This window comes from Hylobates moloch, unplaced genomic scaffold (genome assembly GCF_009828535.3).
Source record: "Hylobates moloch isolate HMO894 unplaced genomic scaffold, HMol_V3 SCAFFOLD_6, whole genome shotgun sequence".
Taxonomy (NCBI): Eukaryota; Metazoa; Chordata; class Mammalia; order Primates; family Hylobatidae; genus Hylobates; species Hylobates moloch.
Window position 1 is genome coordinate 103,196,937 of NW_026652281.1, and position 25,911 is coordinate 103,222,847.

Here is a 25,911-nt window from a genome sequence, read left to right on the forward strand (position 1 = left end):
GCAGTGAGCCGAGATCGCGCCACTACATTCTAGCCTGGGTGACAGAGTGAAACTCCATCTGGAAAAAAAAATTATATATATGTATGTATAAATTTTTAATATATATTTTATATTTTAATATATTATTTCTAATATATTTTATACATACATATGAGGAGAAAGCTGCAAGGTATCTTCTGTTCTCTTAAAGTTTTTTACAATTTCAACTTTCATTTTAGATTCAGGGGGTACATGTCCAAGTTTTTTTTTGTGTACATGGGTATATTGTGTGATTATGAGGTTTGGGGGTACAGTTGTTCTTATCACCCAGGTAATGAGCATAGTACCCAATGATTAGTTTTGCAGCCCTTAACCCGTTTTGTCCCTCCCCCTCCTAATCCCTAAGGTCTGTCGTTATGTTTATGTCCATGTGTACCCAGCTTCCATTTTTTATAAGTGAGAACATGAGATACTTGGTTTTCTGTTCCTGCCTTAATTCGCTTAGGATAATGACCTCCAGCTGCATCTGTGTTGCTGTAAAGGACATTATTTCATTCTTTTTTATGGCTGTGCGTTCTTTGCCTTCTTATGATGTCTGAGGGTTTGTATCAACCTCTGTTAGGCCATTTGTTAGGTACCCTTCATGTTGACTTTCAGAATTTCTGTGGCTTGTGAAAGTTCATGGGGTCTTAGAGCTGCTAATGTATTTCTTACCAAGAGAATGCAGATAGACTTCTGGTCTCCCCAGGAAATAAGTTGGGGTTTTTAGCAATCAATTGCCCCTTATAATGGATAGTAAGTAGTATATTGAAAAGTTGTGGGTTTAGTTATAAAATAGACTGCTGGAAATCATTCTCTTCTACTGTCTTATTCTCAGTACACATGGATTATTCCTGGTATAATAACCAGTCTACTTAACTGACTAAACTCTGCAGTGGTGAGTATAAAAGGTTATTTTGGTTGTTTTCCTTTGGAAATTGTCTGACATTTCTAATTGTCAGACTACATTTGCTATGTAGTCATAATCATAGGTGATAAATTACTAAACCTTAATGTCTTCAAAAATTAGTGTATTCACAATTAGCTTCCATTTTTACATGGCAGGATTTTAAAAAATCTAACCTGTAATTGTGTTTTGGGGCATTTTTATTTTTCTCTATTAAGAAGTGACACACGCTGAGCATGGTGGTTTAAGCCTGTAATCCCAGCACTTTGGGAGGCCAAGGTGGAAGGATCCCTTGAGCTTAGGAGACCAGCCTAGGCAATACAGTGAGATCCCATCTCTGTAAAATAAAATGAGCCAAGTATGGTGGCACATGCTTGTAGTCCCAGCTACTTGGGAGGCTGAGGTGGGATGATCACTTGAACCCAGGATGTCAAGGCTGTAATGAGCCTTGATTGTGCCACTGCACTCCAGCCTGAGCGACAGGGTGGGACCCTGTCTCAAAAAAAAAAAAAAAAAAAGGTGTAAGGATTAACACAGGCTAGTTGCAGTGGCTCATGCCTATATTCCCAGCATTTTGTGGGGGATGAAGTGGGAAGATCCCTTGAGCCCAGGGGTTCGAGAACAGCCTGGGCAATATAATGAAACTTTGTCTTTCAAAGTTTCTAAACTTTGCACCACTTAAAAAAATAGTGATGCATAAAAAGACTTTGCATCACTAAAAAAATAGTGATGCAAAGAGAGCAATAAAGGTAAATTCATATACTTAGGCTTTCACTTAGCACGTAAACAGTGTTTTGTTTTTTCATGTTCGCTTCCTGCTCTTGTCCTGTGCAGGAACCATCTATACTTGTTTCACCTGACAAAGTCACTGAGAATTCCTGTTTGTCTAACACTGTTTTGTATCCCTTGCTATAGGGACTACAGAAATAAAAGGCATAGTTACTGCCCTTAAAAAGCTAATACTGGGGGGAAAAACACATAGAACATTATGCCACAGTTAAAACTTGTGGTCAGTTTGCACTGGTCAGGGTTGAGTTGGCTTTGATTTAGAAGGTGACTTGAGCTGGGAAAGGACAAGACATCAGATACTGATGTGGAAGATGCCCAGCAGGAAATAGTCAAAGGTGAGGTTGGGTGGGTGGAGGGGAATGGGAACAAATTGTACAGAGCTGTGGGAGCTAAGATGGAGAATTTGGACCTGATTCAGTCAGCATCACCAATCATGAATTTTTGGAATTTTTGAGCCTCATTTCAGGAAGGTTAATGTGGCATCAATATTCTGGATAGAACAAGACTGGCCAGCCTGCAAAGCTGTTCTGTCTCTTCCTACCACCATCCCCCACCCTTCCTTTGACTCACCTCAAACTCCTGGGCCCAAGCCATCCTCCTGCCTCAGCTTCTCAAGTAGCTGGAACTATGGGTACAAACACCATGCCTGGCTTGTTCTGTTTTTTTTTTTTACTCTTTCTCCTTCATTCCTGGATTTATAGTCAGTCACCAGCTTCTGTCAACTGATTGCTCCCTTCATCCTACAGAAATCCAGTACTTTATCAGAGAAGTCATTTTTGTGGGGAAAATTTATCAAAGGTTTAGATAAGATTAGATTCTAGGAATCTAATTAGAAAGCTAAGAAGCCAAAAAAGCATATATTGTTGAGTTAACGATGTTGAATGTCTTCTTGGCTGGCGGTATAAGGATACAGAGGATAGCAGTTGGCATCATGCATGTATTGTTTTATTGGGTTTTTATGATAGCCTGTTAAATGGGTACCATTTCCTTATTTTATAGAAAAGAAAACTGCAGCGAGAAGGTAGCATATCTCACCCCAGGTCACAATGCTAATTAGAAAAACCAGAATTGTGATACACGTCTCTGACTCTTAACAGTGATTCCATTCTGCTTCTCCTGTCTGCCCTCCCTTTTTAAATATAGAACAAACATTTTCTCTATATTATGTATTATATTAAAGCACTATTTTTGATGTCTACGATTCACACCACCAATTAATTACCTTCAGTAGAACTGTGCTAGTTTCACTGCACCAAGGACAACATTGGGGAGTATCTTTTTTCTTTTCTTCTTTTTTTTTTTTTTTTTTTTGAGACAGAGTCTCTCTCTGTCACCAGGCTGGAGTGCAGTGGCACAGTTTCAGCTCACTGCAACCTCCACCTCCTGGGTTCAAGCGATTCTCCTGCCTCAGCCTCCCAAGTAGCTGGGACTATAGGTGCATGCCGCCATGCCCAGCTAATTTTTGTATTTTTAGTAGAGACGGAGATTCACCATGTTGGTCAGGATGGTCTCGATCTCCTGATCTCGTGATCCGCCCGCCTTGGCCTCCCAAAGTGCTGGGATTACAGGCATGAGCCACCGTGCCCAGTCTGGGGAGTATCTTTCAAAACAGCCATAGCAGTTTAACAGAGGCAAATGCTGTCACATTATTTTAGTTCGCATTTCTTTTACTATTAATGAGGTTTGGTTTTTTTCTTATTCATCTGCCATTTGTGTGTTTTCAGTCATCTATTTGTGTCCTTTGCCCAGCTTTTTCTTTCAGTGTTCATCTGTTCATTGTAAATTTTACAGTTATATATATGATAAAGAGGTTAATCCATTGTCATAGATGTTGCAGATATTTTTTTCATGTTTGGCCATTTTCTTTTTAGTTCAACATGTTTTTGTCATACGTAATTTTATTTTTATTTTATTTTATTTTGTTTTGTTTTGTTTATTTATTTATTTAGAGACAGAGTCTCGCCCTGTCACCCAGGCTGGAATGCAGTGGCACGATCTCGGCTCACTGCAACCTCCACCTCCCTGGTTCAAGCGATTCCCCTGGCTCAGCCTTCTTGAGTAGCTGGGATTACAAGCACACGCCACCATACCCGGCTAATTTTTTTGTATTTTTAGTAGAGATGGGGTTTCACCATGTTGACCAGACTGGTCTCAAACTCCTGACCTCAGGGAATCCGCCCACCTCGGCCTCCCAAAGTGCTGGGATTACAGGTGTGAGCCATTGTGCCCAGCCTGGAATTTTTTTTTTTTATCTTATGGTGCTTAAAATCTCAATCATTTCCTCTGGTTTCTCTTATTACTTACGCTTCTAAGCACAAAGCCTTCCTTATTTTTTTTTTTTTTTTTTTTTTTTGAGACGGAGTCTTGCTCTTTCTCCCAGGCCAGAGTGCAGTGGCGCGATCTCGGCTCACTGCAAGCTCCGCCTCCCGGGTTCACGCCATTCTCCTGCCTCAGCCTCTCCGAGTAGCTGGGACTACAGGCGCCTGCCACCACGCCCGGCTAATTTTTTTATATTTTTAGTAGAGACGGGGTTTCACCGTGGTCTCGATCTCCTGACCTCGTGATCCGCCCGCCTCGGCCTCCCAAAGTGCTGGGATTACAGGCGTGAGCCACCGCGCCCGGCCGCCTTCCTCATTTTTAGAAAGCTGTTCACCTTTTCCTAAGTTTTGTGTGTGTTTTTGTTTGTTTTGTTTCATTTTGAGACAGGGTCTCACTCTGCCGCCCAGGCTGGAGTACAGTGGCACAATCATGGCTCACTGCAGCCTCAACCTCCCCAGGTTCAGGAGATCCTCCCACCTCAGCCTCCTGAGTAGCTGAGACCGCAGGCGCACATCACCACGCCCAGCTGACTTTTTGTATTTCTAGTAGAGATGGAGTATCTCCATGTTTCCCAAGCCAATCTCGAACTCCTGGGCTCAAGCGATCTGCTGGCCTTGGCCTCTCAGTGTTTCGATTACAGGCGTGAGTCTCTGTACCTGGCCACTAATGCTTTTTTTTTTTTTTAATTTTGATGGAGTCTCGCTGTGTTTCCCAGGCTGAAGTGCAGTGGTGCGATTTTGGCTCACTGCAACCTCCACCTCCTGGATTCAAGCAATTCTCTGCCTCAGCCTCCCGAGTAGTTGGTATTACAGGCCCCGGGGGGCCACTATGCCCAGTTAATTTCTGTATTTTTAGTAGAGACAGGGTTTCACCTTGTTGGCCAGGCTGGTCTTGAACTCCCGACCTCGTTATCCACCCGCCTTGGCCTCCCAAAGTGCTGAGATTACAGTCGTGAGCCACCACACCCGGCCCTGCCAATGCTTCTTTGTTTCATACAGCAGATATATTACAAATGGATTAAAGATAACTTCCATTTTTTTCCAAATAGTTAACTGTTTTTCTGGTACCTTTTATGCAGTAATTCTCTTTTCCCTACTGATTTAAAATGACACCTTTTTATTTGCTAGGCTTTGTTTCTGGATTCTCTCTTCTGTTTAAATTGTCTGCCTATAGTAACAGTACCACATTATATGAATTATGTAGCTTTACGGATATAGATAATAGTGTCCCTACTTAGTGAGGTTTTTTAAATGCCTCTTGGAGAAATTTGGGGCTGGAGGGATAGGGTTGTTTTCTTTTTGTTTTTGTTTTTCTTAGTTTTTTTTAGACCACGTCTCACTTTATTGCCCAGGCCAGAGTGCAGAGGCATGATCACTACTCACTGTAGCCTTAACCTCCTGGGCTCAAGCGATCCTCCCAGCTTAGCCTCCAGGTAGCTGGGACTACAGGCATGCACCATCACACCTGACTAATTTTTTAAAGTTTTTGTAGAGATCGTGTCCTACTGTGTTGCCCAGGCCTGGTCTCAGACTCCTGTGCTCAAGCATTCCACTCTCCTCAGCCTCCCAAAGTCCTAGCAGTCAGGCGTGAGCCACTGCACCTGGCCAGTGGAAGAGTTTTATAATCTTCAAATAGACCCTGCACATTTTCAGTTCACATTATTCTTTTTCTTGTATCTTTTTATGTTTCTGTATATTTTCTCATATTTCAGTGGTGTATATTTATTGAATAGATTGTATATACACTTTCGAGTTTATAGCCCATCTTGTTCCAGAAAGAACTTGAAGAAATATTTAGGAAATACAGATAATAAGTGATTTAAATAAACCAGAAAATACAAATTATAATAGAAAGTTATTACTACATGATTTGAGAGGCAACAAATTTTTTTTTTTTTTTTTTTTTCGGTCTTTTGAGGCGGAGTCGTGCTCCCTCACCCAGGCTGGAGTGCAGTGGCGCAATCTCGGCTCACTGCAAGCTCCGCCTCCCGGGTTCACGCCATTCTCCTGCCTCAGCCTCTCCGAGTAGCTGGGACTACAGGCGCCCGCCACCGCGCCCGGCTAATTTTTTGTATTTTTTTTTAGTAGAGACGGGGTTTCACCGTGGTCTCGATCTCCTGACCTCGTGATCCGCCCGCCTCGGCCTCCCAAAGTGCTGGGATTACAAGCGTGAGCCACCGCGCCCAGCCTGAGAGGCAACAAATTAATCAAGATGTAGCCAGCTAAAAAAATGGCAATATGATCCTGTTACATAGGTTTAACAATGAAAGAAAAAAAATTTCCTTGGAGAAAAGCTTTTCCAAGTATTTAACTCCCAGTGCAATTTCTCCCACATATCTTTTAGTGTAAGCTAAGGCATGATGCCAAAGTGAAACTCGATAAAAGCACTTCTGTAGGGGATAAGGCCATGTGGCCCAAGTATACCCAGCTTTCTGATGGTCTGGCATAATTCTGGGATAAAGCCTAGACTAGAATGCTGAATTCCACAGGGCGAGTCAGATAAGGACAGAAAAGCCTTGGTGGATTTACCAATTAAAGGCCATTGCTGGCCTCAGAGCAGCTCCGTAAAGTATTCCCCAATACTTTCTGATTCCCCAATCAGAAACCAAACTGGTGAGTGGAAAGTAAGGAAAGAATTAGAGACAGCAAATGTAAAGTTGAGCGTGGTAGGAAAAAAGAGATGACAGATACTAAATCCTGCAATGGGGTTGAGGGGAGTTATAAATGGGCAAGATTTAAGCAACATAGAGCTAGCTAAGAAGTGGCTGAAGCGGCCGGGTGCGGTGGCTGAAGCAGCCAGATGTGGTGGCTCACGCCTGTAATCCCAGCACTTTGGGAGGCCGAAGCGGGCGGATCACGAGGTCGGGAGATCGAAGCCAGCCTGGCTAACATGGTGAAACCCCATCTCTACTAAAAATAAAAAAATTGGCAGGGTGTGGTGGCTCACACCTATAATCCCAGCACTTTGGGAGGCCGAGGCGAGTGGATCATGAGGTCACAAGATTGAGACCATCCTGGCCAACATGGTGAAACCTCGTCTCTACCAGAAATACAAAAACTAGCTGGGCCTGGTGGCACGTGCTGGTAGTCCCAGCTACTCAGGAGGCTGAGGCAAGAGACTCGCTTGAACCTGGGAGGCAGAGGTTGCAGTGAGCCGAGGTCGTGCCACTGCACTCCAGCCTGGGTGACAGAGCGAGACTCTGTGTCAAAGAAAAAAAAAAAAAGAAGTGGCTGAAGCAAGAGGAGGAAGACTGATCCATGCTCCCCAAGGATATAGGCCTCTGGGGTCTCTGTGTTGGATTCTAGGCCCTTGCATTCTCACACTCAGTAGTCAGCAGGGCCAGAGAAGCATTAAGATGCCAGTTTTCCTTCCTTTTAGCCCCTCCTCCCTGATTGCCTGGATTGTTCTTCCTCAGTCTGGAGGAACCTCCTGTTCATCCTCTATAGAGAAGTTGACTGAATAATAAAATTTTTTTATCTAAGCTTCACTTTTTCACCTAGATGATACAGAAACACAATAAGGATCTGGTCTTAGCTCCATTTTATGGTGATACCACAGTCTAGATGACTAACCCACCTACTTTGCCAAGCTCATTTAGTTGGTTAGTGATGGATTGGGTATACTGGAGTTTCTCTTTATTTCCTGTCCAGTGTCATTGAGTTGAAGGTGACAGCCAAACATTAATAGATTCTTTAGGCAGTGAAACTGGGATTGCAGATATGGATTGGAAAGACCTCTGTGTAGAAACAGTGGAAGTTAAAAGGCTAGTGCAATGGGCGGCTGCAGAGCCTTGGTGTGCTCAGGGGGGCTGGTGAAAGAGTACTCAGAGACAAAGGAAGGGAGCTAAGGGAGGAAAGAGGCTTATGAAGGAAGAAATGAGTTTCATCTTGTCAGATGCCAGAGAAACTGAGATTGAGAATGAAGGAAAGGCCCTTGGGTTGACTCTGGTGGTTCTTGATGGATGGTACCTGTGGGCCAAACAAAGAGGCCACAGAGGGCTAAGGAGGGAGTTGAGTCCTTTTTAATAAGGACAGATATTTAAATTTATTATATTTTTTGATTTATTTTATTTTTGAGGAACAGGGTCTCACTCTGTTGCCCAGGTTGGAGTTCATTGGTGTGATCTCACCTCACTGTAACCCCTGCATCCTGGGCTCAAGTGATCCTCCTGCCTCAGCCTTCCAAGTAGCTGGGACTGCAGGCATGCACCACCATGCCTGGCTATATTTTGTAGAGATGGTGTTTCACCATGTTGCCCAAGCTGGTCTCGAACTCCTGGACTCAAGGAATCTGCCCACCTCAGCCTCCCAAAGTCCTGGAATTACAGGTGTGAGCCACCGTGCCTGGCCTGGCTAATGTGTGTTTTTTAAAATTTATTTTTAGAGATGGGGTCTCCCCATGCTGCCCGTGCTGGGCTTGAACTCTTGGGCTCAGGTGATCTACTTCAGCCTCCCAAAGTGCTGGGATTACAGGCTTGAGCCAACGCACCTAGTCATAAGGACAGATTTTTTGAGATAGGAGAGCAAAGCCATATATAGAAGGGTATATAAATTCTATATATAGTACGATTTCATATATATACAAAATACATACCTTTAACTGAATAGCTGAGAAAACAGCATCAGAATATTAGGTGGTTTTCGTAATCTGGAGGAAAAAAAATGTGTCCCATAAGTAAATTAAAACCGCTTTGAGTGATATAAACTTCTTTTTGGTGGTGGTATTGGTCCACAAAAAATATTTGACGAAACCTAGAAGGCATGGGCGACTCAAGCAAGCATAGAGCCAAAAAATATGTGGGAATTAGAGTGAGTGGGTATGTTTTGTGCTAAGAGGAACTGACTGTTTGAAAGCAGTAAAGGGAGGAGACGGATTGGAACTGCTAGCGTCGGGAGAGACAGCTAGAAGCACAGTCCCCAGGGAGTGGGGAGAGTGACCTGGTCCAGCCTATTGGTTACTTATTGATTCAGAGGAGAGACTCCCATCCTCTGGAAAGAAAGTAAAAGAAGTTAAGTAAAAGGAGGGATCCACTGCTTCATGGAATGCACTAAGTTTGTGTGTGTGTGTGTGTGTGTGTGTGTGTGTGTGTGTGTGTGTTTAGGATGGAGTCTCGCTCTGTCACCCAGGCTGGAGTGCAGTGGCGTGATCTCGGCTCACTGCAAGCTCCACCTCTCAGGTTCCTGCCATTCTCCTGCTTCAGCCTCCCCAGTAGCTGGGACTACAGGTGCCTGCCTCAGCCTCCCCAGTAGCTGGGACTACAGGTGCCCGCCTCAGCCTCCCCAGTAGCTGGGACTACAGGCGCCCACCACCACGCCCAGCTCATTTTGTTTTTGTATTTCTAGTAGAGATGGGGTTTCACTGTGTTAGCCAGGATGGTCTCGATCTCCTCACCTCGGGGATGCTCTGAGATTTCTGAGCAGTGTATTGAGAGGCTGATGGCTTGCTACTTTGTGTCTGATTTTTCTCTATTAAAAATAGAAGCTATTGCTTTAAGACCTGAGTAGATGCTGTTGTTTTGTGGACTTTATGCCATGTTTTTTTTTTTCACAGTGAGATAATACTCTGTCAGCTCAACTTCTTGGAGGCACAGTTAGTTTCTATTTGTACTGTTTTGTACCACTTCTTTTTCTACCTGGTTGATAATTCTGTGACCTCTTTTAGGTTGGACTTGGTTGTTTACTTTTTTTTTTTTTTTTTTCTAGATGGAGTCTCCCTCTGTCACCCAGGCTGGAGTGCAGTGGCCCAGTCTTGGCTCACTGCAACCTCCGCCTCCCGGGTTCACGCGATTCTCCTGCCTCAGCCTCCCGAATAGCTGGGACTCTAGGCGCCTGCCACCACACCTGGCTAATTTTCATATTTTTAGTAGAGATGGGGTTTCACCATGTAGGTCAGGATGGTCTCGAACTCCTGACCTCAGGTGATCTGCCCGCCTCGGCCTCCCAAAGTGCTGGGATTACAGGCATGAGCCACTCAGCCCGGCCTGTTTACAAGCAATTTTTAACATTTTAAGTTTTCAGATTCATACCAGAGACCAGATAGAATTTTTTTCCGTTGTCTTCAAGTTGTAGCATCAAATTGTATGCTACAAAATCCTGGAAACCCCAAAGATTCTTTTTCCTCCACGAATTTTATTATTGAGGATATTTAAATAGTCTGGGATTATGTAGTGATTCTGGCAGGGTCACCACATTTACATTCACAGCATCTCAATTTTTTGTTCTTTGATACCTTTTCTGAGAATGTCACTGTGAAGTAAATTGGGCTTTTTGTATGTTCCCTAGCTCCAGACATCTGGATTATCATTCCCTTTGCAGGGATACTAACTTTTCGGGCTTTTCAGGGACTGAAAAACTTCTCTTAAAAATTTTTTTTCTGGGGGCTGGGCACGGTGGCTCATGCCTTTAATCCCAGCACTTTGGGAGGCCGAGGCCGGTGGATCACCTGAGGTCAGGAGTTCGAGACCAGCCTGACCAACATGGAGAAACCCCGTCTCTACTAAAAATACAAAATTAGCCAGGTGCGGTGGCGCATGCCTGTAATCCCAGCTACTCGGGAGGCTGAGGCAGGAGAATCGCTTGAACCCAGGAGTCGGATGTTGTGTTCAGCCGATTGTGCCATTGCACTCCACCCTCTAGGCAACAAGAGTGAAACTCTATCTCAAAAAAAAAAAAAAGAAAGAAAAAGAAAAATCTTAATGGGGAAACAGTAATAGTATAATGTTAAATTGCAAAATCTAATTCTGTGGGTCAAGGGTGGGACCTGAAGTTCTGTGTTTTTAAGAAGCCAGTGCCACTGGTCCTCAGACCATACTTTGAATAACAGAAGTACAAAGCTGTGCTGTCCAGTACAGAAGCCCCTAGCCTCATGTTGCTGTTGAGAATTTAGAGTTTTACTGGTTCAAATTAAGGTATGCTGTAAATGTAAAATACAGCTGGGCACCATGGCACATACCTGTAATCTCAGCACTTTTGTAGTCTAAGATGGAACAATAACTTGAGGCTGGGAGTTCAGGACCAGCCTGGGCAACACACCTCTACAAAAAAAAATTACAAAATAAAAAAAAAACACTAGGCCGGGCACGGTGGCTCACACCTGTAATCCCAGCACTTTGGGAGGCTGAGGTGGGTGGATCACGAGGTCAGGAGATCGAGACCATCCTGCCTAACATGGTGAAACCCTGTCCCTACTAAAAATACAAAAACAAAATTAGCGGGGAGTGATGGTGGGTGCCTGTAGTCCCAGCTACCCAGGAGGCTGAGGTGGGAGAATGGCATGAACTCGAGAGGCGGAGCTTGCAGTGAGCCGAGATCACGCCCCTGCACTCCAGCCTGGGCAACAGAGGAAGACTCCCTCTCAAAAAAAAAAATGCGGGGCGCGGTGGCTCACGCTTGCAATCCCAGTACTTTGGAAGGCCGAGGCAGGCGGATCACGAGGTCGGAAGATCGAGACCATCTTGGGTAACACGGTGAAACCCTGTCTCTACTAAAAGTACAAAAAATTAGCCGGGCATGGTGACGGGCGCCTGTAGTCCCAGCTACTCGGGAGGCTGAGGCAGGAGAATGGCGTTAACCCAGGAGGCGGAGCTTGCAGTGAGCCGAGATCGCGCCATTGCACTTCAGCCTGGGAAACAGTGCAAGACTCCGTCTCAAAAAAAAAAAAAAATTAGAGGCCAGCCACGATGGCTTATGCCTGTAATCCTAGCACTTTGGGAGGCTGAGGCGGGCAGATCACTTGAGCCCAGGAGTTCAAGACCAGTCTGCGCAACATGGTGAAACCCCACTTCTACTAAAAATACAAAAAAATTAGTCTGGTGCCTGGCATGAACCTGTAGTCCCAGCTACTCAAGAGGCTGAGGTGGGAGAATCACCTGAGCCCAGGAAGTCAAGCTGCAATGAGCCATGATCATTCTGCTGCACTCCAGCCTGGGCAACAGAGGAAACCCCGTCTCAAAAAAAAAAAAAAAAAAAAAAAATTAATTGAGCATGGTGGCATAAACTGTAGTCGTAGCTACTTGGCAGATTGAGGCAGGAGGATCACTGGAGCCCAGGAGTTGGAGGTTACAGTGAGCTGTGATCCTACCACTGCACTCCAGTCTGGGCAACAGAGCAAGTCTGTGTCTCAAATATAACAATTTTTTTTGTTAGTTTTGTTTTTGTTTTGTTTTTGAGACGGAGTCTCGCTCTGTTGCCAGGCTGGAGTGCAGTGACACGATCTTGGCTCACTGAAAGCTCCACCTCCCAGGTTCACGCCGTTCTCCTGCCTCAGCCTCCCGAGTAGCTGGGACTACAGGTGCCTGCCACCACGCCCGGCTAATTTTTGTATTTTTAGTAGAGACAGGGTTTCGCCATGTTAGCCAGGATGGTCTCGATCTCCTGACCTCATGATCCCCCTGCCTCGGCCTCCCAAAGTGCTGGGATTACAGACGTGAGCCACCATACCCGGCCAACAATTTTTTAAATTGATTAAACCTTGAAATGGTATTTTGGACATACCAGGTTAAGTAAAATAGATTACTAAAATTAATTTCACCTGGGTTTTTTTTTTTTTACTTTTTAATATGAAGTTTTTTTACTTAAAATTATATATAATGTGGCTTATGTTTGTGGCTTGCATTATATTTCTGTTGAACAGTGCCAGCATAGAGAATTTCTATTCTAAAGATAATCTGTCTGAACAGTACTGAGTATATAAAATTGATTATAGTTAGGATTATGCTTAGTCTTTTACAATCAGAGGTATGAATGAGATCTTTTTTTTTTTTTTTTTTTTTGAGACAATCTCGCTCTGTCTCCCAGGCTGGAATGCAGTGGCGCAATCTTGGCTCACTGCAAGCTTCGCCTTCCGGGTTCACTCCACTCTCCTGCCTCAGCCTCCCAAGTAGCTGGGAGTACAGGCACCCGCCACCACTCCCGGCTAATTTTTTGTATTTTTTAGTAGAGACGGTGTTTCACCGTGTTAGCCAGGATGGTCTCAATCTCCTGACCTCATGATCCACCTGCCTTGGCCTCCCAAAGTGCTGGGATTACAGGCGTGAGCCACCACGCTTGGCCTAAATGAGATCTTGTAATAAAAATGCTAGCACTTTGCTCATTTTAAATTTATAGGCGAATTATAAAGCATTCTACAAATGTTCTTTGATCCCCACCTTCTGCGGTAACTTTTTTTATATTTGTCCCCACTGTCATGGAACAGCATAGTAAGAAGCCTTTGCATTGGATGTTGTTGTATTTTTCTCTTGGTTGTTGAGAACAAGGGACTAATGAAAGAAAGAAGGTAATGGCAGAATAAGCCAAACAGGCAATCCAACAACCTCGGGAGTTTACCTTAAGCCTTGTTTTTTTCCAGGCAGATGGTGGGGTTTGCTGAATCTGTCCAAAGATATATGTTGCTTCAAGCCTGGCTTTTGCCCTTAAAGAGCTTTCACACCCAACTGGGAAAATAGATCACTTTGAGAAAATTTTAAATGCTAAACTGTGTCCTTATTTTATCAGAAACACATTTGGAGCAAAGTAGTGGCCACAAGAACCTCAGAAAGCTTTGTTGTGCCAAGGATGAGCTGGTATTGAGAGGAGTGGATCAGACGTAAAGTACAGAGTGAAGACAGGGAGATGACAGTAGGAATTGTGTCTGGATGAAAAGACAGCTTGACTGAAGGGGAAAGTGCTAGAGGGCAAGACATAAATCTGAATAGGTTATCATGGGGTCAGGTATGGAGGGGCTTTGTGAGCCAGAAGGGTGGTAAGTGCATCATGTAGTTTTTGCAAAAATAGAGACACACTTTTTGAGGAAATTAAGTCCTGTTCTTTGTGAAATGAGTGAATCTTTACTTCTCTGCCCAGAAAGCATAAGTGGTTTTCCATTGCCAGTCGTCTGAGATATTTTGTTATTCAAGACCGTCCAAACTATGGGGGGCAACCAGCATATCTTTCACCTTACTACCCTCTCCTCTGTCCTGTGCCTTAAGCCAGTTCTTTTTCTTACTCATAACTAATTCCCACATGTATTTATTCTACCCAAAAATCCAAACCTTTCCCCTACAGAATACACCCTCTGCCTTCCACTGTCAAACTCTGCCTTTAAATGTCCTGCTCATGTTTCAGGGTTCCATTCAAATTCCACATTTATGAAGCATTTTTCTATCACACCTGGTTATGCTATCTTTCTCCAAACCTACGTAATTTTACCTTGAACCATTGTGCTACCTATTTTGTCCTTTATGTTAGATGGTAACTCCTAGAATGTAGGACCAGGCCTCCCAAAATGCTGGGATTACAGGTGTGAGCCACCATGCCCGGCCCCTATTTTACTCTTCTTTAGGTAATGTCATTCTCTCTGTAGTTCTTGTGCTGCCTTGCAAGTGGTCCTGGCTTAAGGAGTCTTCTCTGACTGCTAATGTGGATATAATACAATGTTAAGGTGCCTAGACAGAGAATTGGAGAAAAGTGTCTCTAATAGAAGTAACAAAAGCTTCGTTTGAGCTGTATTCTTGGCCAAAAATACAAAACACTTGAATGTTGGTTTTTTTTTTTTTTTTTTGAGACACAGTTTCACTCTTATTGCCCAGGCTCCAGGCTGGAGTGTAGTGGCACTTGGCTCACTGCAATCTCCGCCTCCAGGCTTCAAGCAATTCTCATGCCTCACTCAGCCTTCCAAATAGCTGGGATTAGAGGCACACCCCACCACACCCAGCTATATGTTTTATTTTATTTTAATTATTATTATTATTTTAATTATTATTATTTTTTTTTTAGACAGAGGCTCACTCTGTTGCCCTGGCTGGAGGGAGTACAGTGGCCCAATCTCAGCTCACTGCAACCTCCACCTCCCAGGTTCAAGCAATTCTCCTGCCTCGGCCTCCTGAGTAGCTGGGATTACAGGCATGTGCCACCACACCTGGCTAATTTTTGTATTTTTAATAGAAACGGGGTTTTGCCGTGTTGGCCAGGCTTGTCTCCATCTCCTGACTTCAGGTGATCTGCCCACCTCGGCCTCCCAAAATGCTGGGATTACAGGCGTGAGCCACCATGCCCTGGCCCCTGTTTTACTTATTTTACTCTTGTTTAGGTAATGTCATTCACAAGATTTTTCTTTGTTTTTTGTTTTTGAGACCGAGTCTCACTCTGTCGCCCAGGCTGGAGTACGGGGGCATGTTCTCAGCTCACTGCAACCTCCACCTCCAGGGTTCAAGCTCTTTTCGTGCCTCAGCCTCCCAAGTAGCTGGGATTACAGGTGCACACTGCCACACCTGGCTAATTTTTGTATTTTTAGTAGAGATGGGGTTTTGCCATGTTAGCCAGGCTGGTCTTGAACTCCTGGCCTCAACTGATCCACCAGCCTTGGTCTCCCAAAGTGCTGGGATTACAGGCGTGAGCTACCGTGCCTGGCCTATTCACAAGATATAAGAGCCAAAAACTATGAATTGGCTGATTTGTTTTCTGTTTTCTATTACATATTCAATTTGGTTAGCATTTATTGAGTACTTACCAGCTTGGGCACAGTGCTAAAGAGTAAAAACCGTGGCTGGGCGTGGTGGCTCACGCCTGTAATCCCAGCACTTTGGGAGGCCGAGGCGGACAGATCACGAGGTCAGAAGTTCAAGACCAGCCTGGCCAACATAGTGAAACCCCGTATCTGCTAAAAATACAGAAAATTAGCCAGGTGTGGTGGTGGGCACCTGTAATCCCAACTACTCCGGAGGCTGAGGCAGGAGAATCACTTAAACCTGGGAGGCAGAGGTTGCAGTGAGCCAAGATCACGCCATTGCACTCCAGCCCGGGTGACAGTGCGAGACTCCAACTAAAAAAAAAATATATAGTAAAAACCGGCTGGGCGCAGTGGCTCACACCTGTGATCCCAGCACTTTGGGAGGCCGAGGCAGGCAGATCACGAGGTCAGGAGATCAAGACCATCCTGGCTAACATGGTGAAACCCCGTCTCTACTAAAAACACAAAAAATTAGCCGGGCATGGTGGTGGGCGCCTGTAGTCCCAGCTACCTGGGAGGCTGAAGCAGGAGAATGGCGTGAACTTGGGAGGCAGAGCTTGCAGTGAGCGGAGATCGTGCCACTGCACTCCAGCCTGGGCGACAGAGCGAGACTCCGTCTCAAAAACAAAACAAAACAAAAAAAAAACCACTTGTTAGATGTGGTTCTTATTCTCAGGGAATTCACGATCTCATTGTCAGGAGAGAGGTGAATGTCAACTTGATGGTATGACATGGGCAGTTTTGTGTGGTGTCTACAAACAGGGCCATTGCAGTCTGGATGTAAGTTCTGAGTTTGGCTTCAAAACACAAGGTCAAAAAACTTTGACAGGGTGGAGAAAATGGGGAATTGCTATTCAGTGGGTATAAAGTTTTAGTTATGTAAGGTGAATAAGTTCTAGAGATCTGCTACACAACATAGTTCCTGTATTAATCGTATAGCATTATGCACTTTGAATTATGTTGAGGATGGATCTCATGATAAATATTATCACCAAAAACAAAACATACAAGGAAATTTTGCAGGTGTGTTTAGTGGGTTTTTTTTTCTTTTTTGAGACGGAGTTTCGTTCTTGTTGCCCAGGCTGCAGTACAATGGAGCAATCTTGGCTCACCACAACCTCCACCTCCCGGGTCAAGCGATTCTCCTGCCTCACCCTCCCAAGTAGCCAGGATTACAGGCATGCGCCATCACACCTGGCTAATTTTGTATTTTTAGTTAGGACGGAGTTTCTCCATGTTGTTCAGGCTGGTCTCAAACTCCCGACCTCAGGTGATCCACACACTTCGGCCTCCCAAAGTGCTGGGATTATAGGCGTGAGCCATCACGCGCTTAATAAAGCTACCTTAATAAAGCTTTTTACAAAACATTGGCAGACCCGGGCACAGTGGCTCGGTCACACGTATAATCCCAGCACTTTGGGAGGCTTAGGTGGGAGGATTGCTTGAGCCCAGAGGAGTTCAAGGCCAGTCTGGAAACATGGCAAGATCCCATAATTGCAGAAAATTAAGCTAATTCATATATGCATCATCTCACATCCTTGTCATTTTCTGTGATGAGAACACTTAAAAATCTGCTCTCAGTTATTTTCAGGTATACGTTATTATTAACTGTAATAGTCATGTTGTACAATAGATCTCTTCTTCCACTAACTGAAATTTTATATCCTTTACCAATGTCTTCCCCACTACATGTGTAAGATTTAAATTAGTTTTGTAATTCTTTAATATCATCAGATATCCAGTTGAAATTTCTAATTGTCTTGTGTCACATCTTTTTCACCGTTTATTGGTTTGAATCAGGATCCAAAGAAGATTCATGCATTGTGATTGATTACTGTCTCTTAAGACTCTTTTTTTTTTTTTTTTTGAGACGGAGTCTTGCTTGGTTGTCCCAGCCCAGTAGTGACAACCAAAAACGTGTTAGCCAAATGTTCCCAGAGGCAAAGTCACCGCAGGCTGAGAACTACTGATCTACTGGTTCTCCCTCCAGTCTTCCCTTGTATTCTTCTTGTTACCTGTTTGCAGAAGAACCTGAGTATAATCTTGCAGTGTTTCCCTCAGTATGGATTTCACTGATGTAATCCCTGTAGTATAATTTAACATCCTGAGTCACCAATTTCCTGTTAATTGGCTTGGATCTAGAGACTTGATTGGTTTCAGAGTTTTGGGGTTTGTTTGACAAGATTGCATTATAGGTAGTGGTTTTTTCTTTTTCTTTTTTTTCTTTTTTGAGACGGAGTCTCGCTGTGTCCCCCAGGCTGGAGCGCAGTGGTGCAATCTTGGCTCACTGCAAGCTCTGCCTCCTGGGTTCACGCCATTCTTCTGCCTCAGCCTCCCAAAGAGCTGGGACTACAGGCACCCGCCATCATGCCCGGCTAATTTTTTTTGTATTTTTAGTAGAGACGGGGCTTCACCATGTTAGCCAGGATGGTCTCGATCTCCTGACCTCGTGATCCGCCCGCCTTGGCTTCCCAAAGTGCTGGGATTACAGGCGTGAACCACCGCGCCCGGCTGGTGGTGGTTGTTTCCTTCATCAAGAGGCACATAATGTCTGTTGTGTCTTTTTTAATATTAACAACCATTGATGCCTAAGTCATTCACCAAAGGGTCTTTTTGTTTTAAAATGTATGTTTTTATTTAGACATGCTTTGCTTTAAATAACAATCTGTGTTCTCCCTTAATAAAGGCAGGGGAAATGGAAGGTGATGCAGTTGAAGCCATTGTGGAGGAGTCTGAAACTTTTATTAAAGGAAAGGAGAGAAAGACTTACCAGAGACGCCGGGAAGGGGGCCAGGAAGAAGATGCCTGCCACTTACCCCAGAACCAGACGGATGGGGGTGAGGTGGTCCAGGATGTCAACAGCAGTGTACAGATGGTGATGATGGAACAGCTGGACCCCACCCTTCTTCAGATGAAGACTGAAGTAATGGAGGGCACAGTGGCTCCAGAAGCAGAGGCTGCTGTGGACGATACCCAGATTATAACTTTACAGGTTGTAAATATGGAGGAACAACCCATAAACATAGGAGAGCTTCAGCTTGTTCAAGTACCTGTTCCTGTGACTGTACCTGTTGCTACCACTTCAGTAGAAGAACTTCAGGGGGCTTATGAAAATGAAGTGTCTAAAGAGGGCCTTGCGGAAAGTGAACCCATGATATGCCACACCCTACCTTTGCCTGAAGGGTTTCAGGTGGTTAAAGTGGGGGCCAATGGAGAGGTGGAGACACTAGAACAAGGGGAACTTCCACCCCAGGAAGATCCTAGTTGGCAAAAAGACCCAGACTATCAGCCACCAGCCAAAAAAACAAAGAAAACCAAAAAGAGCAAACTGCGTTATACAGAGGAGGGCAAAGATGTAGATGTGTCTGTCTACGATTTTGAGGAAGAACAGCAGGAGGGTCTGCTATCAGAGGTTAATGCAGAGAAAGTGGTTGGTAATATGAAGCCTCCAAAGCCAACAAAAATTAAAAAGAAAGGTAAAACGAGTTTATCCATAGTGGTTTCATAAAACCATTTTGGGATAAGCATACAACACAGTGCATATGCAAGTTGTTTTATATTAACCGTATTTGTAAAAGGTCATTATGTGGGTACTGTTCTTTAAAACCAGTCTAAAATAAGTTTTTTCAGGTTGAATGCTCTTTTTTTAATCCCAAAGAAGAAGGAAATGTATTAGTGCCATGAGATAATTATGACTTATATTGGGTTGTGTTATTAAAAGCTAATCAAATATATTTGTAGAAATTTAAGATTAGGATTAATCTGAACACTTTGAAACTCTGCAGCAAGTAAGTGTTTTATTTCGCACATAGGTGTAAAGAAGACATTCCAGTGTGAGCTTTGCAGTTACACGTGTCCACGGCGTTCAAATTTGGATCGTCACATGAAAAGCCACACTGATGAGAGACCACACAAGTGCCATCTCTGTGGCAGGGCATTCAGAACAGTCACCCTCCTGAGGAATCACCTTAACACACACACAGGTGCTGGATAAGAGTGTTGGGGGCTACAACAGCAAATGCTCAGATTTGGCTTTTTTAGTATTCATTCAAGCTGACTCCAGCGGGAATTTAAAGGAAGTTTTTATTATTTCTTATGGTGCCCTTTTTGTAATCATGATTTTATTGTAAGCACTTGGACTTAGTTATTATAGACAAATGTAAAGAAAATTTAATGAAAAATAACAACACCCTCTCTCTTAAAAAAAAGAAGTCTCAGGCAATAGATGCCTGGTACTATGAGGAAGAACATTAGAAATAGAAGTGAAATCCCAGTGAAACCCTGTCTCTACTAAAAATACAAAAAATTAGCTGGCTGTGGTGGCGGGCGCCTATAGTCGCAGCTACTCGGGAGGCTGAGGCAGGAGAATGGCATGAACCTGGGAGGTGGAGCTTGCAGTGAGCCGAGATCCCGCCACTGCACTCCAGCCTGGGCAACAGTGCAAGTCTCCGTCTAAAAAAAAAAGAAAAGAAAAGAAATAGAAGTGAAATCCTACGTTTATTTTTTTAAAAAGTGGCCGGGCACAGTGACTCACGCCTGTAATCCTAGCACTTTGGAAGGCTGAGGTGGGCAGATCACTTGAGATTAGAAGTTGGAGACCATCCTGGCCAACATGACGAAACCTCATCCATCTCTACTAGAAATACATAAATTAGCCAGGTATGGTGGCGGGTGCCTGTAATCCCAGCTACTCAGGAGGCTCAGGCAGGAGAATCGCTTGAAACCTGGGAGGCAGACGTTGCAGTGAGCTGAGATAGTGCTACTGCACTCCAGCGTGGGCGACAGTGAGACTCCATCTCACAAACAAACCTTAACGTTTTTTGTTTCTGGTTGTTTCACGTCAAGGAAGGTAAGTAATTCATAATTTCAGAATGGAAAAGTTAAGACACCATTCTGATAATTCAAACATTTATTTGAGCACCCTACTTACTTTAGTGCTCAGATATTCTGATATTAGCTTCATGTTGGCTGTGGCCAGGTTCCATGAGGTCTCTAAAGTAAAGGGACTCTGTGCACTAAACTTCTCTTTAAGCTCTCCTGGGCTGTTTGTTATCCCAGTGTAGGAACTTGGTTGCAAGTCTTCTCACATGGTTTTTCATGCAGAATAACTTTCTTCTATCCATATTCTGTACTTCATTTCATATGACACCTCTTGTTTTTGTTTTTTAGGCTTTTAAAAATTTCTAATGACAACTCTTGTTTTAGATTTGTTGTGCTGGTTGTCAGCTGACCATGATCAAGTAGGTGTTAATCATAAACAGTATGCTGCACATGGGCACATTCTTCACTAATGTGACTTAGTTACTTTTAAACATCTCCCTAATTTCTACTCAGACACTTGATAATATGTTTTATTTGATACTTCGAAGACACTAGGATGGGGCATATGACTAAATAAAAGTGACTGGGTAATCCCAGCACTTTGGAAATCCAATAAGGGGTAGATCACTTGAGGCCAGGAGTTCTAGACCAGCCCGGCCAACATGGCAAAACCGCCTCTGTACTAAAAATACAAAAAATCAGCCGGGTGTAGTGGCACACGCCTGTAAACCCAGCTACTTGGGTGGCTGAAGCAGGAGAATCACTTGAATGCGGGAGACAGAGGTTGCAGTGAGCCAAGATTGTGCCACTGTACCCCAACCTAGGTGACAGAGCAAGACTCTGTCTCACCAAAATAAATAAATAAATAAATAAATAGCCCCGTGACAGGACTTCCCAAGATGGGTGTGCCTTGATGTGGGCATTCTCTATCTGGTCTTCAGCTTTGAAAGTAAGAGGTACAGTCTATCTGGTTACTCAGCAGATTTGGCAGGACTGATTCATACCAACAAAACCCACAAGAGCAGATGCATACACCAAGAGTATCAGTTTATGGTGAGGAGTATACCTTTTCATGTTCCAGATGCAGTTGCATTGCATTCTAGGGGGCGCCTTTGCCTCTGTTACGATGCTGTAGCAGCCGGGCGCCGTAGCTGTTGCCTGTAATCCCAGCACTTTGGGAGGCCGAGGTGGGTGGATCACCTGAGGTCAGGAGTTCAAGACCAGCCTGGCCAACATGACGGAACCCCATTTCTACTAAAAATACAGAAATTAGCCGGGTGTGGTGACGCATGCCTGTAGTCCCAGCTACTCGGAAGGCTGAGACAGGAGAATTGCTTAAATCCAGGAAGCAGAAATTGCAGAGTGGAGGTCGCACCATTGCACTTCAGCCCGGGCGACAGAGCGAGACTCCATCTCAAAAAAAAAAAAAAGATGCTGTAGCAATTGAAAGCTAACTTGGCGAGGATGAGCCTTGATGGCTGGGCACATGGTGGCTCACACCTGCTGTAATCCCCGCACCTAGGGAGGCTGAGGCGGGTGGATCACTTGAGGTCAGGGGTTTGAGACCAGTCTGGCCAACATGATGAAACCTCATCTCCACTAAAAATAGAAAAATTAGCCAGGTGGTTGCGTGTGGTGGCTTACACCTGTAATCCCAGCACTTTGGGAGGCTGATGCGGGCGGATCACCTGAGGTCAAGAGTTCAAGACCAGCCTGACCAACATGGGGAAACCCTGTCTCTACTAAAAATACAAAATTAGCCGGGTGTGGTGGCACATGCCTATAATCCCAACTAGGGAGGCTGAGGCAGGAGAATCGCTTGAACCCAGGAGGCAGAGGTTGCGGTGAGCTGAGATCATGCCATTGCACTCCAGCCTGGGCAACGAGCAAAACTCAGTCTCAAAAAAAAGCCAGGCATGGTGGCCCACGCCTGTAATCCCAGCACTTTGGGAGGCTGAAGCGGGCGGATCACGAGGGCAGGAGATCGAGACCATCTTGGCCAACATGGTGAAACCCCATCTCTACTAAAAATACAAAAAAAAAAAAAAAGCCAGGTGTGGTGGCATGTACCTGTAGTCCCAGCTGCTCAGGAGGCTGAGGCAAGAGAATTGCTTCCACCTGGAAGGTAGAGGTTGCAGTGAGCCAAAATCATGCTACTGCACTACAACCTGGGTGACAGAGCAAGAGACTCCATCTCAAAAAAAAAAAAGATGGGCCTTGAGTGAAGGGATGTAGGTGGTCATGTGGCGCAGCCTAATGGAAATCCCTGCCCCACAGCAGTATCCACTTCTTTGCTAATTGCCCTGCTTATGCAGGCCTCTTTCTCTCCTGGATAGTACTAGGTAAACACGAGCATTTATTTTTTAGCTTACTTTGTTCTAAAAGAAGACCAGGCATGGTGGCTCACACCTGTAATCTCAGGACTTTGTGAGGCCGAGGCCAGAGGATTGCTTGAGCCCAGGAGTTTGAGACAAGCCTGGGCAACATGGCAAGACTCCATCTTTACAAAATAGAAAAATTAACCAGGCATGGTGGTGCAAGACTGTAGTCTCAGCTACTGGAGAGGCTGAAGTAGGAGGATTGCTTGAGCCTGGGAAGTCAAGGCTGCAGTGAGCCTTGATCCTATCACTGCACTCCCACTGGGCAACAGAGGAAGACCCTGGCTCAAAAACAAAAAACGAAAAGAAAATTGGATGCCACTTTTCTTCTCTTGTTAATTGTTTTACTTCTTATCCGTACCACCAGACTATACACTTTTCACAGGAAGAACTCTGTGCTTTACTGTTAGATCCATAGTGGTTCTAAAGAATCAAATTGAATGAACAAATGAACATTCCTTGGAATTGCTTAGTTTTTATTATACTCTAGTATTCTCTTCATTCTCCAGCATTCTCTTCATTCTCAAAGAGAATCATTTGTGCAGATGGCTGGTTCTGTTCATTACATTGTGGCTCTTCCTAATTGTATTCTCAAAGGCAGCCTTCCTTTGGTTTTAGTGTTTGGTATTACCTTGCTGTCACCCCATACCTGCTGCCCACAATTACAGATGGTCACTAGTCTGTGAAACTAGCACTGCATTGTGCTCTCAGTTTTGTCTCTAAGATTCCTTCAGTGAAAGACAAGAAATGTAGAGAGTATATTATTCATAAATGTTTTATATTGGATGAACTGACATTCAGAATGATCACAGCATATTAGACATGGATGTTTGAAAATCATTTGTTTAAATCACATAAAAGGGAATACTATGTAAAGCCTGTGATAAGCCTCTGAAATTCCTTATCAAGACATATATATGGAAAACAAGTTATATGTTTGTGTTTTTAAAAGAAAGTTTCAGAATATGGACAGCCCAATGGCCCTATATTTATAGGCATAATACAGTGAGATTTGAGAGACGGGATCTTGCTGTGTTGCCCAGGCTGGTCTCAAACTCTTAGCCTCCCAGAGTTCTGGGATTAGAGGCATGAGCCACCAAGCCCGGTCTCTATTAACTTTTAATCCATAATGACCAGGATATTCACAAAATAGGAATAAGAAGGTTTTTATTGTATTCAAAGGCAGCAGATTCAGATGGGTAATTAAGGGAAACTAATTTGGTGTGTGTTATAATATCCTGGTGTTAGTATTATAAATTGATCCAGGCCCTCCCATAGTTTTCGGAGCTGACTTCCGGATCTGCTTTCACGCTACTGCAGTTGATGGGATGAATAGGGTCCAGTCTCATAGCAGTTCTGTGCCACACATTGAACTCTGTCATTAACTGTGCCCTTGATCTTGCTCTTCCTGTTACTCCATCCTTTCTCTAGGTACTCGTCCTCACAAGTGCCCAGACTGCGACATGGCCTTTGTGACCAGTGGAGAATTGGTTCGGCATCGTCGTTACAAACACACCCACGAGAAGCCATTCAAGTGTTCCATGTGTGATTACGCCAGTGTAGAAGTGAGTGTTCACCTTTTTGTTGGTATCTCTCTTAGGCAGACCATGATTTATTTCAGTACAAAGCTATAACTACCCAAATGGACTTAAGATGAGGTAGAAGAATGTTAGTAAATTATTAACACTCCCACACAACACCGCTCCTCCAAAAACTTATGATGGGTGTGAAAGATTTACCTGTTAAAAAGAGTCAAGTGTCTGGCTGGGTGCAGTGACTCACGCCTATAATCCCAGCACTTTGGGAGGCCGAGGTGGACGGATCACCTGAGGTCGGGAGTTGGAGACCAGCCTGACCAGCGTGGAGAAACTCCATCTCTACTAAAAAATAAAAAATTTAGGACGGGCGCGATGGCTCACAGCCTGTGATCCCAGGACTTTGGGAGGCTGAGGTGGGTGGATCACGAGGTCAGGAGATCGAGACTATCCTGGCTAACGTGGTGAAACCCCGTCTCTACTAAAAATACAAAAAATTAGCTGGGTGTGGTGGCGGGCGCCTGTAGTCCCAGCTACTCGGGAGACAGGCTGAGGCAGGAGAATGGCGTGAACGCCAGAGGCGGAGCTTGCAGTGAGCTGAGATCACGCCACTGCACTCCAGCCTGGGCAACAGAGCGAGACTCCCTCCATCTCAAAAAATAATAATAAATAAATAAATATTAGCTGGGCGTGCTGGTGCATGCCTGTAATTCCAGCTACTTGGAAGGCTGAGGCAGGAGAATCGCTTGAACCTGGGAGGCAGAGGTTGCAGTGAGCCGAGATCATGCCATTGCACTCCAGCCTGGGCAACAAGAGCGAAACTCCATCTTAAAAAAGAGTACCAGTTTCACGTGTTAGTACAGGCAAATTCTGTCAAACTTTGAAGAAAAAAACTGTACCCAGAACATTTTTAAATGGTAGGTTTATCAATTTTATTATTTGAAGCTACACTGTTACCAAAACTGGGTCAGAAAACTACCGAAAAGCAAACTTATCCTCAGAGAGAAGCAAAAATTCTAAATGAAATTATTAGCCAATGAGCCAACCTAATTTAGTAATACGTTCTAAAAAATAAGTGATATTGAATATATCTGAAACACAAAGATTGTTTATCATTGAGAAATTACTGATGTGTATTACATTGAAGGATTGAAGAAAAACCATATTATTTCTGTAGGTGGGATGGGGGCTAAAATTCAGTAATCATTAATTACTGTTTAATGTCCTAGCAAGTTAAGTATAGGAGAAAACTTCTTTAATATATAATGTGTTTAGACTGGGCATGGTGGCTCACGCCTGTAATCCCAGTACTTTGGGAGGTTGAGGTGGGCAGATCACCTGAGGTCAGGAGTTAACCAGCATGGCCAACATGGTGAAACCCCATCTGTACTAAAAATACAAAAATTAGCTGGGCGTGGTGGCACGCACCTGTAGTCTCAGCGACTCAGGAGGCTGAGGCAGGAGAATCACTTGAACCTGGGAGGTGTAGGTTGCATTGAGGCAAGATCGCGCCACTGTACTCCAGCCTGGGTGATGAGTGAGACTTCCCCTCAAAAAAATTTAAAAAAGCATATATACCAGAAATGTATAATAAACTCATCCTAATTAATTTGGAAACATTGAAAGTATTTCCATTAAAATCTGGAATGTGACAAGTTAT

The 25,911-nt window shown here is 44.1% G+C and overlaps 1 protein-coding gene across 1 annotated transcript in view; it reads left to right on the forward strand.

Annotated features, from left to right (window-relative positions):
- Window positions 1–25,911, forward strand: part of CTCF (CCCTC-binding factor) — a 72,196-nt gene that overhangs the window by 26,906 nt on the left and 19,379 nt on the right. Inside the window, exons 3-5 of the mRNA XM_032156051.2 lie at window positions 18,204–18,993; window positions 19,330–19,500; window positions 24,148–24,281. Of these exons, the coding sequence (XP_032011942.1) occupies window positions 18,213–18,993; window positions 19,330–19,500; window positions 24,148–24,281 (1,086 nt within the window). The 5' untranslated portion in view covers window positions 18,204–18,212. The remainder of the gene's footprint in view (window positions 1–18,203; window positions 18,994–19,329; window positions 19,501–24,147; window positions 24,282–25,911) is intronic.